Source organism: Stegodyphus dumicola, chromosome 2 (genome assembly GCF_044657685.1).
Source record: "Stegodyphus dumicola isolate Sdum_Otavi_A_Nest chromosome 2, ASM4465768v1".
NCBI classification, from domain to species: domain Eukaryota; kingdom Metazoa; phylum Arthropoda; class Arachnida; order Araneae; family Eresidae; genus Stegodyphus; species Stegodyphus dumicola.
Genome location: NC_140769.1, coordinates 100,882,944 through 100,901,958, shown reverse-complemented (window position 1 = coordinate 100,901,958; position 19,015 = coordinate 100,882,944). Strand labels below are relative to the sequence as shown.

Genomic DNA, 19,015 nt, shown 5'->3' with positions numbered 1-19,015 from the left:
GCCCCATTATAGAAGTGCTCATGGAAGCCAGCCTTAATTTAAAAATAAATATATCTTCATTAGGATGCACATACTCTTATGCAGATAAGGGGTACAACTTGAAAAAGCAATCTTATTAAAGGTGCAGGCATCTTAAAGCTGAGCCACCATTATGCAAGTGGTATTCCATAGCTGTCAACATTGAAGTCTTAAAAACTGAGAGATTTTTGTGAGGGGGCCAGGAGGTTTTTCACACTGCATGGTGACACCAATTTAAAGAACTCCAAACAGAGCTTAATTTGCATGGTTCAAGTTATTGAGATATCTGTAATTCAATTCTGGTGAAAATATAGTAGAATTTCATTGGATATTCTAAATTATATTCTTTGGCAAATTTCATTTTTATATTTTCCTTAACTTTTATGTTGAGAAAATCTCAGGTAGTGAAATAAAGCTTTCATTTAGAAAAGCACTTTTAATTACAATGGAAATAAAATTAATAATTAACGTACAATGTGCAAAAAAGGGGGGACAGTTCTATAAGTTCATTCTGCTGGGCCAATTAAAGAAATTCAACTTGCGTTTTACAAGTCTCGAAAGTGCGACTTAGGATACACATTAGATTTATATATAGCATTGTTCTAGTACAGGTATTTTGACACAAAATCTGACTTTTTCTGAAATAGCATGCCAATTTTTTCCAAACTTCAATTCTACGACTCAAATTATGCCAAACTGCCAAGCTTTGTAAAAATCGCATGAGTAGTTTTTAAAAAATTAGCTCTCAAAATTGTAACTCCTCAATGTTCATTGAATTTGATACATATTTATTAGTATCTCTTTTTTACATTAAATTTACTTGATTTCTTCTTCCAAGTCTTAATCCAAATATAAATTACCACATTTTTTCTGATTTATTTTTAAAATTTGTATTTTAAATATATTTTATAAACTTATCACAAAAACTTTTGGATTTATAACCTATAAAGTTTTTACCATCACCTTAAAGTAGATGTGTTTTTAAGCATACCTGCAAAAAATTAGAGTTTTTATTCAAAATTTGCTAAGATATACGTGAATTAACATATTGGTGTGTTTTGAAATTTGGCATATTTGTTATAAGCAATGATAACGCCAAATGTGATTTACTCTGTTAAAATTATTTGAAAGTATCAACGATGACCATTTTTCCGCTCATGTACGAAGAAAAAAAGGAATGGAAAATAGATTGCTGTAAATTAAGATGTTTGCCAAGTGAATTATTCTTGGTGCAAACTGAAAAAAAAAAAAAAAAAAATGTGCCACAGTTAAATTTTTAAATTTCTCACCAAAAATGAGAAAATTTTATATCTAGACATAATTTGAGTCGTAGGGTCGAAATATGGAAAAAGATGGTATGCTATTTCAGAAAAAGTCTGATTTTGTGTCAAAACACCTATGTTAGAACAATGCTATATATAAATCTAATAAATATCCTATGTCGTGCTTTCGAGACATGAAAAACACAATTTCAATTTTGTCAATTGGCGTAGTAAAATGGGAGATATAAAACTGTCCCCCTTTTTTTGCGCAGTGTACATAGTATTTGTGTGAATAAACTTACTAATGTACCATACACTGAAATAAACAGAATTAAATATAAAATGATTAAACATTGCTTGAATCTTTAAGTAACAATTTATAAATACTTACAGTAGATTAAAACAATTCAGATCAAATGAAATTTAATATGATCAATAACATGTAATCAGGGGGGGGGACAGTTCATATGAAATAAAGTTTAATAAGAAAAATTATTCTGAAAATCTTTAGAGGTGGAGGAACGGAATTTGTATAATTTAAGTTTCAAATTTAATTTATTGCTACGAAACATTTCAATTAATAAAGGCTAAACTTTAAAAACCAGAGATTTTGTTATCTACCAAAGACTGGGGATGTGGTGAAAAAAAGAGTTGCCAGTAATGTATTCTAATTTGTTTTTATTAATTACAGAGACAACTTAAATTTTATTTGAAAGGTGCAATGGTATAAAGAGGTCAGAACCTTTTATACCACTGCACTATGGTGAAAGTTTGTGTTTTCTCAAACAATGCTCGACTTGCACATTTGTGTTGAGAATTGTTATGAAATTGTTCTGGTTTCGGGGAATGGACATTCTATGAGACAGTCATCTCTGATATTTAAAAGGCTTTCCCAACAATAAACTTTTCAAAAGGAATACTAGACTAAGGACATATGTAAAAAACATACACAAATGTCATGCTTTAGACAGATTCAAACAAGGAACGCATCCACAAATGAATGTATGGACTATACGACTATTACATTTTGTTTAGACTCCTAAAATTACATCGCTATTATTTTAAATTAGCTTCCTAAGACTTCTCAACTATATCTTACCTGAATGATTCGAATGGCCTGATCCAAAACTGATTTCAAATCAGTATAATAATCAGTACATGGCAGTTGCAAGCGACTGAAGTGGGCTTGAAATAACAAATTAGCTTTGGTATGAGGGCTATCAAATGTATATGGCTCTACAGGAAGGGGGCAACGCTTTGATAGGTCTCTGTAAATAGAGATGTATAAAAAATTATTACGTATTACTTGACTCTTTTCTATACACTTTTCGAAAGCAACTAAATAAGGAAAAAAAAAAAAAATATGCTTACGAATTTATTTGATCTTCATTGTGACGCACTGGTAGTTCTTCATACTCATGTGTATCACAAAGCAATTGAAGTATCTCCTCCATTTTCATTTCTTTGCATAATTTTTGTGAAAATAAGAGAACTGTCTTATGATTTAAATAGTAGTATGATGTGATTTTTCCTAGCACAGTGGGTGCTATAGCTCTTTCATCCTAAATGGAAAAAATCAGAAAAAATGTTTGCACATGAAATGATCAGATATAACACAAGGAGCCAGCAAGAAGTTCCTGAAATTATTAAAAATTATAGACAAGCATGATATGTTACTGACTTTATTTCCTTCAAAGTAATTCCTTATTGCACAGATGCTTTGGTCTCAGTAAGACTTCAGTGCTTGCAGGCATCCAAAGAAGTCATTTCCTTCGGCAAATCCTGTTTACCTTTTTAATCTCATCTACCACCTCAAACCTTTTCTTTTTGAATTCCATTTTCATTTTTAGTAAAAAAAATATTTGCAAGAGGTTAAATCTGATAACTAAGGAAGATGGGGAAGAACAGTCTTCTTTATGGAAGTGCAAAATTAATTTACAACTACTGAAGAATGGGCCAATGCACAGATAAAATTAAACATCCAAGCTCGACTTTTCCACATTTAAAAATATTTCTGCCCAGTTCTTCGTAAGAATGTGGTTCTTAACACGTGGTCTGCATGGGACTACTGCTCAATTAAATAGTTCCGAAAAAAATCAAATACATAATTAAGAATTGTAACCAAAAAAAAATCAATACAATGTAAAGTAATTCTTGTATGGGATTGTAATCAACAAGCATGAATGACAGTTAAATTTTCCAGTAATACAGGGTGATTCACTTAAGCATATATAAACTTCAGGAAGGTGTAGGATGTTCAAAGATTATTCAGAACTGCATAGCAATTTAGGAATAGAAACACAATCTTCGTGTGCTAATTTACAGAGAAGGACACACAACAGATGACAGAGAGTGATGTGAATATTATTTTAATCGGGAACAGGTAGAAGTAGCTGTTTCACCATTGTTCATACAGGTATAGTCCAGCCACACTAACTCAAAATTGGTGTTTCGAACTAATTTTGAGAGTGAACATTCCATGAGAGGGAACAAGGGTATTCCACCCTCTTCTCTTACCACCAACCTCTTGAAAGGACTTTCAACTCACTGTATATCTTGAGTGCTCCCTTGCTGCAAAAACACTATATGCTTATAAATATCCATGCCTTCTCTGGGATTCAAACCTGGGCCTATCAGCATGGCAGTTGGTGTTTCTAATCACCATGAATATAGAAAATATACCTGGGTCGAGAGCCAGCTCAGCAGTTTATGTCACTAACAATTATACCGGTTGGACAACATTATATATTAATCAGCAAACAGTTACAAATGTAATATTCAGAAGACACAATAAGTGTTCAAAGTTACAAACATCAGCTATAACACAGGCATGACACCAGCTTTTAGATCACAAACTTTTTAAAATATACTAGAAGTCTCGTAGATGATCGCTCCACACTGGCCACACGTGTTTCATACACCAGGCCTTTCAGGTAACCCTACAGAAAGAAATTTAGACAGGACAGGTCTGATGAGCATGCTGGCCAATGAATAGGAGAACCACAACAAATCCATCTTTGATCAAATGTTGAATTCAAATATTGCTGAATAGAAAGAGTTAAATGGGTTGAAGCACAGAGTAGCATTATATATTATAGCAATATTTTAATAACATACAATTTCATAGACTCAGCAGAAAAAATTGCCTTTGCTGATGTTTGTTTCAAATTTATAATAATTAAGTGCACTAACTAAAGGGTTTACTATACAGCAAAAGTTTCAGCTAATTTTTATGTTATAAGGTAAACATAATGCTACATGAAAGATATTTAAAATTTTGCATTATTAAGTTTCCGTACAAAGAAATAAGTTACTTTTGATTTTAACAATGCTGAACTAGTAGTGAAATTTACAAGCAGTTCCAAAATTTCTTTAGGATTTATAAAGATATATATTGGTAATTAAATATTATATTGGTAATTAAATTACATCCATACACATGTTCATATTACAAAATAATTTCATGCAACAGGATAACTGCAATAAATTAATTATATTTTTATACAAAAAAAGGGGACTTTATAAAATTTAAACAATATGTGTGAATGAATCATAAGATTATATGTAGGGGTATGGGTACTAGGGAATTCAATTAATTCTTACATCACCCACAGCTACACAGCCAGCAGAAGATAACAAGCTAACACAACGATCAACAAGACCAGAGAGATAAGCATTCACATTTGAGGCTTCAGCATCTTCCAATCCATAATATCTATATAAACAAAGGTTTAGAAATTTCATAAATATAAATGATATATAAATAAACTATAAAATCAAAAATAATCCTAGTTTATAACTAATTTTTAAATACATATAGACATACACAAATTATTATAATAAAATATAATATAATTCAAAAATTGCGCTCATTCATTGCAATTACTTAAAAGGTAACAGAACATACACATTTAATAACTTTCATTTATTAAGCTTCCCAGAAGGTATAGTGATTAGGGGAGCCTGACTTCGATACCGAAGGGCTCAGGTTCGAATCCCAGAGAAGGCATGGATGTAATTGTCTGTCCCTTCATAGGAGGCAATGGTAGCCCACATATTAGGTGCCTCCATAATAAAGAGACTACCACATCTGGCCTTAGAAATGGCCGATGCTGGCGTAGGCAAGTGCTCGCCATTGGGAGGGGGAAGAAATATAATAATAAAAAATCTGAATGGTTTCAGATTTCAAATTACGTCCAAAGACGCATTTTTTTTAACATTTTGTGTGTTACCTTTATTTATTAAATATCATGTTCTTTGCATTAAACCATAAAATTCAGTTCAACAGCAATGTCGCAAAATAGTTTTAAAATGAGCATATCTTTAGAATTTCTGATACACAGCTACACAGGATGGAGATAAAAAGGTTTTATTTCCCTCTACAGTGTTACCATTGCTCCCTTTTAAATCATTGAGTTTGTTAATCAAAAATTCGTTAAAGTTTTACAAAATATGAAATCGATAATAAAACAAATTCCAAATTTCGAATTTGGGCTTTCAGATGCCAATATTCGCAGTAGGATTTCAACATTCAAAATTGGATGGCTCTAGGTATCCTTGTTCTATCACAATGCGAGAAACATGCATACATTTATGCAGATTCTTCATTATTTAATTTCTTCAAATATAATGCAGGACTCTAATATTTGGCAGCAATTATTTGAAAAGTGATACGCCATTTATAGTGATTCAACAAAAAAATCGTAAAATGAAAATAATAGTCCTTCAGGGACAGTGTCTCTTTGGATTAAAAAAAATTCCATTGATTAATACTTAAATACTACTATCCATATACAATATCGACATATAAATACTTTTGAGATAAAATTAATCATCATAGTGCATAGGTTCATTATGTATTTCAAAAGCATGAATTCTGCAAGTGCATTTATGTTAAAATTACATTGATATTATTATTTAATGTCAACATGTGAGGAGAACTAGATAAAGTAAGGTAACAATTAGATTATTTGATAAACTGACAAAGCACTTACTTTTAAAACTTAATTTGAAAACAATATATGTGACAGAAAAAAACATAGTAATACATTAATGAAATACATAATTTTACAGCAGTGGAGAATTCACTAAGAGTTTATTTAGAGATTTATAGGAAATATTTTCCACAAACAAAAAAGGTCTTCAAACTGTGCATTTCAAATTAGATTGAAAATCTTAACAGCTGATTTTATACATTTGAAAAGAAAGTTATCAGTTAAAAGTAGCTGACAGATAAATCCACACAAACAAGAGACATAAATATGAAGTCTGGAATTTCAGTAAGCCATAAAACAGCACTACACTCCTAAATGTTTACATATTTTTAGCTACCTATTTATGCCAATTCACCAGCTAAATTGTTTAACATTACTTCTTAATTCGCAGAACTGTTAGCAATGTCCTGTATATTACTTTATTTGCAATAATGCCACTAGCATTAATGAAAACTTTTTCTCAATGTTTCGTTGAATTTGCAATTTTGAAGTTAAAAGTCATCAAATTGTTTAAACACTTAAGTTAGAGATTTCTTATTAGTTACTTCAGTATGCTTGAATAAAAGCATTGTCATGAGAATTGCAGTTATTTACAGCTGGTACTGATACTTTTATTCAATTCAGTAAATACAGCTATCCTAAAATACACTATTGTGATACTATAAAATATACTACTTTGATAACTTCTTCACTAAACCAAATCAATCATACATTTAATTTACAGTCAGCATACTGACTGTTATATGAAGAGTTTTTTAATGGCACAAACATGATGCACCTTCCTACTGCCCAACGATTTTAGAATTACTTGATTTTAGACTGGATTTTTCAAGCATTATTTTTTTTACTGTTGTATGTAGCCTCATTTAGTTAATGCACATTAATAACAAAGATTGCATATCTTGATGCATAATTGATGTAAAAATGTAAGGAAGCATTACCTGAAAACAAAGTTTCCTATTCTAGACTTTTATTCCCAAAAATAAACTAAAGGCTTGAAATGCTTTGAAATTTTAGAAAATTTCAAAACAGCATTATATCACCAAATACTTTTATTATTTTTTTATCTGCATATCTCAGCATTTTAATATTTTTTTCCTTATTTTCATATACATGATGGTTCTTTCCATATAAATAAACCACAGAAACTCAGCAATTCAATAAATCAAAATAAAACTAAAAAAAAAAAAAAAAAAAAAAAAAAATTTCCCAAGATGTAAAAGAGTGCAAGTTATGTAATGATGTTACTGACAGTAATCAAGCTCACATGATTACAATTGTAGTTAATGAATTTTAAATAACAGCACCCACCTTTTTTGCCTCACAGTGTGATTGGAAAAGAAAAAAAAAAACATAAATGGTATTGGATTGCAGCTTGAAAAATTTGTTTACATGAACAGTAGCAAAAAAGAGAAGTGGGAACAATAACTGAAGAAAGAAAAGCAATAGAAAACAAAGCATTTTACCTCGATTACAAATGTTGTACAATACTACCTATGTTCGTGATGATTCATGCAGGATGTAACATTACTAATGCATGTAACACTGCATAAGAAAGCAGGAGACTGTCATATTAAATTAGGTCTTTCAAGTCAGATACACTTCTCTGAATCATCATTTACATTCTGGATTTCAAATACTAGAAATAAATGGAAAGCAACTGGTGTGAGGTTTGGGAAACACAATGGCTTCAGAAGGCCAAAATGGTGAAATATATAACTCTGTCATCAAAGTGCTGTTGTATTATACTTGACAAAAGTCATTTGGTTGTGCCATTTTGATCCAACCAAAGGTCATAGATAATTTCACTGCACCTCTGGAGAAGTGTAGCTTTAAATGTTTTTTTGCTGGATAGAGAGTATCTGTATCAATAAACATATATAACACTTCTGAATTATATCTTTGAAGAAAAAGAGGCCAAGGATGATGATACATGCAAATGCTGCATTATCCAGTTACTCTTGATTCTTGGAATGATAAACAACTACAGGCATTTTTGTTTGCCCGGTGTACACAGTTTTTTGAGTTCGCTACTACTAGTGAGACAAATTAATTTCTTTAACATGATTGTGCACTGCTTTTCTCTTTTTGTCTTTCTTTCTGAATCCTTTGTTAGTGCATTTTTGTATTGGAATTTTTCAAGCTATGGGCATTATCACAATCCATTTCTGGTTTTGCACTATGCCAATTACACCAATGCCAAAAAATGGGTGTTCCCATTTGACATTTTTTTGTTAATGTAATTGTGACAGTACTATCACTTTTGATATCATTTGCAAATTCATTTGCTCAAATGAGTTTACACACTTACATTTTTTCAGTTCCCCCCCCCCCTTTGTTGAATTGCGTGGTTCTTGTGCAAGTGTAAGCTATTTTATTACCACTTCATGAATTTAGATTAGCATCATATAAATATGTCTTTAAAAATACAGATATATTCTTTATTGTCAGAAGATACTGAAGTAAGATAATTTATTTTTTCAAAGCCATAAGAGTTACAAATAAATTCTAATTTTTGTTACAGCATGTGAACTATTACTTAGTAAGAAAATTCTTGCACCTGCTTTAAGTCCAAATAGTTTGCATCACAAAACTAATTTACATACTTTTAAAATTTTTTCAATTTCAAAATATTTTTAACACAATCTCGATTGGTCTTGGTACATTTTTTCAGACAACAAAAACTATGGTCAGAAGATTTTATTTTGAAAAATTTTAAAAAGAAATGGATCTATTAAATAGATCCATTGCTTTTTAAAACTCCCAAAAACTGACTTTCGGCAGTTATCCAGCATATCCTGACTGCTCTTGATTCTACTATTTCAACCTTTACAGCATTTTTATTTTCAGTGTAATAATATTAAAAAATGCAAGTGGAACATCTCATATTTTACATTAATTTACAACATTAAGTTAATAATTTTTATATTAATTTAAACTTTACATACGCTGGATTCTGTAAGAGTCTTCTGAAAAAATAAGTCCAAGTCAGATAATCCAGACACTGTTGCTTTGAACATATAGTACCAGCAACAATCTCAGCATTTAAATGCTCAGGCAAGACTCCAATCAAACTGAAACATTGAAGATAACTATATTACTTCACAAAAGTATAAATATTTCCACTTTTTTAAATTGTTAGATGAATGGCCATATACCTGGATTCAACTGGAAATGGTTCATGCAGGAATCTTTTGTAGAAATCTTTTTTAATATCATGCACTAAGACAACTGCAACACCTGTGGTATCAAACTGTGGACGACCAGCTCTACCCGCCATTTGCATCACATCTAAAATAATAATTTATACATTTATTTGAGGACTACAACAGGTTTAGTGAAAAGTTAAGAACAACATGAATATATAACAATATTAAAAACAGACTGTAGACACAAACATTCACCATCTTTGATATAACTGAACACACACATACAGTACAAAGTCTGAAATCTGGAAGTCCATTATCCGGAATAATCTAAAATCCAGACCTAAAAGCCACAAACATTTTTTTTTTATTAATTCTTTACCCATGCACATTTGATTTTTCCTTCCATAATAAAACATCTGGAGATTTTCACTTAAAAATTCCGATTCTTAATTTCACTTAGGCACCAAATAAAATACCTTGTTATGGAAAAACAATCATGTAAGCATAAATTTGTGAGATTAATAATTTGGCTCCCTAGCTGAGTATCTACTTGGCTTACATCTCAAACCGAAATATTCACCTATTTTATATTCCCGATCCCGAACTGGTGAGTTGCTTTCATCACTGCATGTTTATCAATACATGACAGCTTCAGTAATAACTCATGCTGTGATGTCTAAACTTTTTTTTTATATTAGTAATTGAATAACAAGAGTATGCCAACTTTTTATGCTAACATTATGCTTGGCGATGATTATAGATTTTTAAATGCTCTAAGAAATGTTGACGAGGAAAAATTCAACAAAAATTTCTTTTCATATGCTAAAAATAGATTTTGTTAATGAAACTAATAGGTCAAAAGATTACATTTAATGCTATTTTAATTAAGAATAACTGATATGTTATTCTCCATAAACGCAGAAGCGGAGGACGAATATGTCGGCACCAGATGACAGAATTTAGGGAAGACGAAATTTTTGGAATTTGGAGAAGCACCAAGCAGCAAAATTAAGGGATGAGAAGTTTTTATGCTTTAGGGAAAGCACTGGAATCCGAAGTTTAGGCATGTTGAAAATTTAGAACTTAGAAAAGCAGAATTTAGCATCCGTAGAGACTGCACCAGGCGGTATCGAGCGCCGGCCCTAGATAAAACCTTAAGTATATGAGGGAGTTTATCTATTCAAGACTCAAATTAGTTTGAAGCATGTGCAAAAAATTAATGTACGTAAAATAAATAACTAATACAATTCAGGCTTAATTCAGTGCACAATAGGAACAAGACAAAATTTAGCGAAAAAACTTAGCTTTCGTCGCCAATTTTGTGATACACAGCCAATAATGTATAATGGACGCTATTAAGCTAGGCTAAAATTATCTTCACTGATTCCAAGGCATTTCAGTTAATGTAGCAGCCTGCACTGCTCCCTGATCTTCTAATTTGATCCAGCTTATTATTTTTTGCAGATTCTTATTATTATGGCAATTTTATAAAAATTAAGCTTTCGATTATGTCAAAAAGAGTTTCCTATTCTGGAGTTGCCGAAGGATCTACAAAGCGAAACCATGTTTCGATGTCCATTAATCAAAAAGTGAAATTGCTGCAAAAAATGGATAAAGGCATATCCATTTCAAAATTATGCGAGGAGTATGGCATTGGAAACTCCACTGTAACTGACACAAGAAAAAAAAAAAGGAACTTTTTTGAATTTTTTTGTGGAAGCATCTTAAACAACTTACATTGAAAGAAATATTTAATAAAGAAACAAATAAATATCAAGCTTTTTTTTGTAAATTTTGATACCCTTTAGATCATAATTGTTCTTTATTTCAGAAATTATGATTTAATATTTTTAATTGTATAATTTCTGCATGCCACCTTACCAGATTTCAATTGATGATCTATTATCCGGAAAAATCCAAAATCCAGAATCGCCCAGTCCGGATTTCGGACTTTGTACTGTATTAGGTCACTACAGTAAAATATAAACAGATGTTCAGATCATATTTATATATTATTTTGGATGAAAATGTTTATATGTGATAAAGCCCTGTTTTTAAGTTATGAACATCAATTTTTGAGTCTGTTTTTTTCAAATGATGTACCTATAGTCACTAATAAACTTTGACCAGTCTGAAACATAAAATACTAAACAAATGAAACAGGATATTCTTTACATTACATTATCACAACATTAATCATCCACCAACCCGACAATTGCCAATAAATGGTTGCCTTAAAATCAACAACAGTTACTAATAAATTATTATTTCAAATCAATAGAACCGTTTCTGGGTAACTATTATCCTTATTTTTTAACCTATTGATGATTATCAAAGAGCTCAGCTTGCATTCCAGTTATGCATTGCAGCCGATGAAAATGAACATAGCTTGCATTACAAATTTACGATAGACAGATATTGGGCATATTTAGGAAGAAAGAATAGTATTGTTACGAACTTGGTATTTAAAAAAGCTAATGTTAGTTCAATTATAAATTAAATGGTTTTATTTCTCGCGCAGTGCAGCGCGTGACGAATATTAAAAGAAAGCTAAGCCGGAAAAATTAAAAATACAAGAGCGCGTGCGTTAAATAAATAAATATCTCTTTTTGATTTCGAGAAAGTACTGGAAAATTCTAGCGCGTGATTTTAAAATCTTATAAAAGGAGGAAAACATCTCAGTTTGTAGTAGTTGCTTAGTTTGTTGTTGTTTAGAAAACTGCCGTTGTTGATTATAGTGAATTCGCGGATTAGCGTTCTTTAGCTGTTTTGAATTACGTTCTATTGTACATTTAAGTAGTTAAAAGATAACTACTGTGAGATATTGTGATACTGCATGATAATTTGAGAAATTTTAAGCATTTCTGTTGTGATAATAATAAATTTTTGTTCATTTTTCATCGGACTTGTGCATTCATTTCATAACGAACCCGTACGCACACAACAATTTTTGGTGTCAGAAGTGGGATTTGAATGCCAATAACAAGAGCGATGGAAGAGCAATTAAGGCATTTAATATCAGCCTTTGCCTCATTTAAAGAAGAAATGAAATTGGGCCAGGAATCCCTCAAGGAAGAAATGAAAGCGGCACAGGAACAAATGAAGTTGGGCCAGGAATCCGTTAAGGAAGAGATGAAATCTCTTAAAAATGAGATGAAAGCAGGTCAGGACGAAATGAAAAGAGAAATTACCTGCGTAATAGAAAATAAATTTGAGGCTATGGAAGGCAGAATAGACGCGGTTGAAACTAAAGTTGGACAAATAGAAGAAAGAGTTTCTTCGGTAAAAGAACAAGTAGAAGAAAGAATTTCTTCTGTAAAAGAACATATAGAAGAGATAGTTTCTGCCATCGAACAACAAATTGATGATAGGGTTTCTGCTGCCGTCGCCAAAGAAGTTGACAGCCTAAAGAAGTGCATAGCGATGGTAGGAAACAATTCTGAAGGTTTCAAATTTTTATCGATGCCTGCTCGTTCCGTTCTGAAACTATCTACATATGATGGGAAGACCTCCTGGCAGGTGTATAGGACACAATTTTCTATCGTTGCGGATGCGAATGGATGGGATTCCCAAGCTAAGGCCTGTCATCTCGCCGCTTCTCTAAGAGCCGACGCAGCGGATATCCTTCAGACTCTTCCTGAAAACAAAAGGTTAGATTTCGAAGCTCTGTCCGGCGCCTTGGAGTTGCGCTTTGGGGAGAAGTGTTTAAAGGACTACAGCAGGCTTCAATTAAAATCCCGTCAACAGAAGCCCACCGAATCACTCCAGGAACTCGCCACGGATGTTGAAAGGCTGTCCCACCTCGCATTTACGGAGTGCCCGAGAGAAACGAGGGAAATTCTGTCGCTGCAATATTTCATCGATGGCATCCGGGACCCTGAAATACAGAAAGCACTGTGAATGGCAGATGTAAAGGATGTAAAAAGCGCTCTGTTGTACGCCGTGAAATTGGAGGCAGCCCAGCAAGCAACTCTTAGGGATCGCTACCCAGTCAGAGCTGTGCGAGTCCACGACCCAGGGGACCAATTGATGGCTCGTTTAGATGATTTATCCAGACAAGTCGATGCTTTGATACGGAGTAGCAGTGAGAACAAAGTGGCTGTAAGATGTTGGAGATGTGGTTCTGAAGGTCACCTACGACGGCATTGCAGAACACCCCAGGGCACGGATAATGAAACGGATGAGTTGACAAGACCAGTGAATGCTTTAAGACGGAATAGTGGTGAAACAAAACCGACCCTAAAGTGCTGGAATTGCGGTGTTGAAGGTCACCTACGAAGGAACTGCAGAACTCCCCAGAGCACGGAAAATAAGGCATACGATTTAAACAGACAATTAAATGCCACGGGAAGGAAAAGGACTGACAAGAAACCAAAGTGCTGGAACTGTGGAGCTGAAGGCCACGTACGAAAGAATTGCAGAACACCCCAGGGTACGAAAATTGAGACAATTTCTGAGCAACGACGCAGGAAACAAATTAATGACCATATCAAGGAACGGAGGTTGCCAGATAATGAAAAACCCTGTTTTAAAGCGCTTAAGATCTCTATAGTGAGTGGCAACAATAACGGACTGTCCATCAATGGGAATATCGATGGAGTTCCTTGCAATATGATCATTGACACGGGAGCTAATGTTACCATCATTAGGAAAGATTTAGCTGAACAGTTTAAAGATAAACTTATTTGGACGCCATCCTGTGTTACCCTTCAGACTGCGTCTGGTGACAAGATCGACATAATTGGGAAGTTAAACGTAAACATCACGTTTGGAAGTGCCGCCTACCATCACACGGCATATGTGGCGGATATTACAGATCCATGCATACTCGGATTGGACTTTTTAAGGAAATACAATTTTTCCTTAGATTTCAAAAACAATAAGCTGCTTTCAGCATCTGATGGCATGACTATCCATCCTCAAAAGGGATCCTCGCCTGGAAATGTCGACGCCTTGTCCGAAAGATCGAGCTCGGGAAGCTGCCGAAATTATACCAGGGTCGAAAAGAAACTCAAGACTACCAGCTATTCTCCATCCCAGAAGCTCTTCTGTCGAGACCTTCGTCTGCCTTGTGACCGCCTGTTTAGTCGCCCTACGGATGCGCTTTCATCGCCTGAGGAACACATCCAAGACGCCCAGGCCCGGTTTGAGGGGATGCACCGTTCTGCACGAAAGCGAGTCAACTTGGCGACGGAGAAAATGAAGACCAGATGCGACACAAGAGCTACTAGACAGAGATCCAACAAAGGAGACAAGGTGTGGTTGTGGAACCCGATTCAACGAAAAGGACTGAGTCCTAAATTACAGTCACCTTCGGATGGTCCATATACAGTGCTGAACACGAATGACGTCGTAGTTCGGATCCGTGAGTCTTCGAACTCTTACGACAGGTCAGCTCATTACTATGGCCATAGTACGTAATGTAAATAATTGTAAATAGTATCAGACCATGGTCCTTTTTGTTTATAAATGTGTATTTAGTATTTGATTTGTATTTAGTAATTGATTTGCATTTAGTATTTGATTTGTATTTAGTATTTGTTTTGTATTTAGTATTTGATAGCATTTGATTTGTTTAAGTTAGTTATTGCATTTATTGTTTATATTGTTTGATATTGTAATGTAATGTTTATGCCTCAGTTGCATTTATGCCACAGTTGTAAGTTTAGCTTCCTGTCCAGGGATTGTACTGCCCGGGACGTGCAGTCCTTGGGAAGGGGGCAGTGTTACGAATTTGGTATTTAAAAAAGCTAATGTTAGTTCAATTATAAATTAACTGGTTTTATTTCTCGCGCAGTGCAGCGCGTGACGAATATTAAAAGAAAGCTAAGCCGGAAAAATTAAAAATACAAGAGCGCGTGCGTTAAATAAATAAATCTCTCTTTTTGATTTCGAGAAAGTACTGGAAAATTCTAGCGCGTGATTTTAAAATCTTATAAAAGGAGGAAAACATCTCAGTTTGTAGTAGTTGCTTAGTTTGTTGTTGTTTAGAAAACTGCCGTTGTTGATTATAGCGAATTTGCGGATTAGCGTTCTTTAGCTGTTTTGAATTACGTTCTATTGTACATTTAAGTAGTTAAAAGATAACTACTGTGAGATATTGTGATACTGCATGATAATTTGAGAAATTTTAAGCATTTCTGTTGTGATAATAATAAATTTTTGTTCATTTTTCATCGGACTTGTGCATTCATTTCACAACGAACCCGTACGCACACAACAGTATGTATTATATTCTTGGCTGCAGAATGTTTTTAACATAGTTTAAATAGAAATATAATTAAATATGTGATTTTCAAAAAAGAAGGAAAAAATGCAAATAATTCCTTTAAAATAAAATAATTATCGTATTGATTTACAATTTATGCGGAAAGGATTTAGAATATTTTATGTTTGATTTACCTAAATAAATTAGAAAAAGGAAAAGGAAAATAAAAATAGGCAGAATTATAAATGCTTAGCATAAAATTGTTTCAATATTACAATAAAATCTGAATACCACTCAAAGATTGCACAACCTGCAAGTACTTATGCACTAAGCAATACCATTTTTATATGATTACCACTGAAATTCATCACATCACTGCTTTCTGATTTGCCTCTTGTTTTCACCCTATTAAACACCATGAGAACCGATTTTAGTATCAGGTCCTTTGCATTTTAGCAGTCTGTTCAGAATATTCATTGCATTAAAGACTCACATGAATTTTTTTTTTTTTTTTTTTGAAAAATAACAAGACTTTTTTTGATTTCTCTAGGCCATGATCATTGGAGAAAAATTTTGTATGAATTGACTAACAAACTTGTTTATTACAACTCGATCAGCGAAGTACCACATGATGCATTATTAACAACCATATCAAAAGTATCACATGGTGCATTATTCACAATAACCATATCAAAAGTATCACACATACATACATTTCAAAATTAGTTTTATGCAGTGAAATAAACATCCGTGATTTCAATAAATCACTACTACAGGATTCAGTAAGATATTTTATATAGAGCTTCATGAAATATGTACTTCACAATCATGAGTGATCAGCACAAAAACAACAGAACATGAATGGTAAAATGGCCTTCTTTTTTCTTATGCTTCCAACATTTCTCTGCACTGACAAACAACAATCAAAATTGAATTGCTTGTTGTTAGTTTTAAAGTTAGTATTAGTTTTTTTAAATTAAATTGTTTGTGACCTTGAAAATTTCGCAAGCAAAACTTCAGCCCCAAACCCCTTGTTTAAGCATTTGAAGTAGCAGTCAACCATAAATCATGCAATATAGAAATTTATTTTATATCCATATGTAGAAAGTATGGCACGAGTATAAAAATAGAACATAGCTTATTCCAAAAAAAATCATAAAACTAAATTATGGGACCTATTAAACCATATGTATTTCCAAGGCTATCACATTCCAATTGCCAGCTGCAATTTCTTACCAATGGTGAGCTGATGACAGCTATTTTGAACCCTGATAAAAATAATAATTAAGATATGATTTTATAGTAGCTTTTATTTATTGTTGCGTGCGTACGGGTTCGTTATGAAATGAATGCACAAGTCCGACGAAAAATGAACAAAAATTTATTATTATCACAACAAAAATGCTTAAATTTTCTCAAATTATCATGCAGTATTACAATATCTCACAGTAGTTATCTTTTAACTACTCAAATGTCCAATAGAACGTAATTGAAAACAGCTAAAGAACGCTAATCCGCGAATTCGCTACAATCAACAAGAGCAGTTTTCTAAACAACAACACACTAAGCAACTACTACGAACTGAGATGTTTTCCTCCTTTTATAAAATTTTAAAAATCACACGCTAGAATTTTCCAGTACTTTCTCGAAATCAAAAAGAGATACAGTCAAAAGTCGTTAATCCGGACTCGTCGGGACTTCGGCGATTCCGGATTATCGATTTTTCCGGATTATAGATCATCAGTTTAAATCTCGTAAGATGGCATGCAGAAATTCTAAAATTAAAAATAAGAAACCGTAATTTATGAAATAAAGAACAATTATGATCTAAAGGGTATCAAAATTTAGAAAAAAAGCTTAATATTTATTTGTTTACTTTATTAATAAACATTTCTTTTAATGTAAGTTGTTTAAGTTGCTTCGTTTTATGTGATAATATTTTCTCTTTAATTCTATAAACAGACATAATTTCTTGTTCAGTTACAAAGTTCCGCTGTTCAAGTCCCGTTAATTGCTGTGCCGAGAATACCGACTAACTTGTCGATCGAAATTTTTTCATTTTTACTAACCTCTCTGTCACATTCTTCATGTCTTTATCCATTTTTTTCAGCAATTCCACTTTTTATTTGTTGGACATCGAAACATACTTTCGTTTTGTAGATCCTTTGGAAGTTCCAGCATCGGAAATTCTATTTGACATAATCGAAAGTTCAAGTTTACTTTTATAAAATTGCTCCTACAGTCTGCAAAAAAAAATAAGCGGTATCCAATTCGAAGATTAAGGAACAACATAATCATTAACATTAATTGAAATAGACAATTAGATATTTTTAGCTTACACCGTCCGTTATACATTAAACGCGACAGCGAAAACGTATTCTGCACTTGCGCACACGCATATGCGCAGTAGTCAAGGTCCAACGCGGCGCATGCGCAGAAAGTTTTTAGCTTTGAGGTCCGGATTATGGGTGTCCGAATTAACGACTTTTGACGGTATTCATTTATTTAATGCACGCGCTCTTGTATTCTTGTATTTTCAATTTTCTGGCTTAGCTTTCTTTTAACACGCTGCACTGCGCGAGAAATAAAACCATTTAATTTATAATTGAACTAACATTAGCTTTTTAAATACCAAATTCGTAATACTGCCCCCTTCCCAAGGACTGCACGTCCCGGGCAGTACAATCCCTGGACACGAAGCCAAACTTACAACTGTGGCGTAAATGCATTAATAAGCATTACATTAGAATAATAAACAACATGAAAAATAAATGCAATAGATAACTTAAACAAATGCTATCAAATACAAATCAAATACTAAATGCAAATCAAACCAAATACACATTTAAAAACAAAAAGGACCATGGTCTTACACTATTTACAATTATTTACATTACGTACTATGGCCATAGTAATGAGCTAACCTGTCGTAATGAACGACTTTAGGTTTAGAGTTCGAAGATTTACGAATCCGAACCACGACGTCATTCAGCCTGTTTAGGACTGTGTACGGGCCATCCCAAGGTGACTGTAATTTCGGACAAAGTCCTTTCCGTCGAGTCGGATTCCACAACCACACCTTGTCTCCTTCGTGGAATTGATGTTCAGTAGCTCTTGTGTTGTATCGGGTCTTCATCTTCTCCGTCGCCAAGTTGACTCGCTCTCGTGCAAAGTTGTGCATTACTTCAAACCGGGCCTGGAGATCTTGAATATTTTCCTCAGACGATGAAGGAGCATCCGGAGGGCAGCCAAACAATAGATCACAAGGCAGACGAAGGTCACGACCGAAGAGCATTTGTGATGGAGAATAGCCGGTAGTCTCGTGGACAGCACTGCGGTAAGCCAGTAAAAAGTGGTAATTTCTTGTCCCAGTCCTGTTGGTTT

At 33.2% G+C, this 19,015-nt stretch overlaps 1 protein-coding gene across 1 annotated transcript in view; it reads right to left on the bottom strand.

Annotated features, from left to right (window-relative positions):
• Positions 1-19,015, bottom strand: part of obe (activating signal cointegrator 1 complex subunit obelus) — a 231,708-nt gene that overhangs the window by 23,348 nt on the left and 189,345 nt on the right. Inside the window, exons 30-34 of the mRNA XM_085810960.1 lie at positions 9,433-9,565; positions 9,223-9,348; positions 4,884-4,995; positions 2,652-2,842; positions 2,380-2,548 (exon numbers count right to left, since the gene is read on the bottom strand). Coding sequence (XP_085667086.1) covers positions 2,380-2,548; positions 2,652-2,842; positions 4,884-4,995; positions 9,223-9,348; positions 9,433-9,565 — 731 coding nt within the window. The remainder of the gene's footprint in view (positions 1-2,379; positions 2,549-2,651; positions 2,843-4,883; positions 4,996-9,222; positions 9,349-9,432; positions 9,566-19,015) is intronic.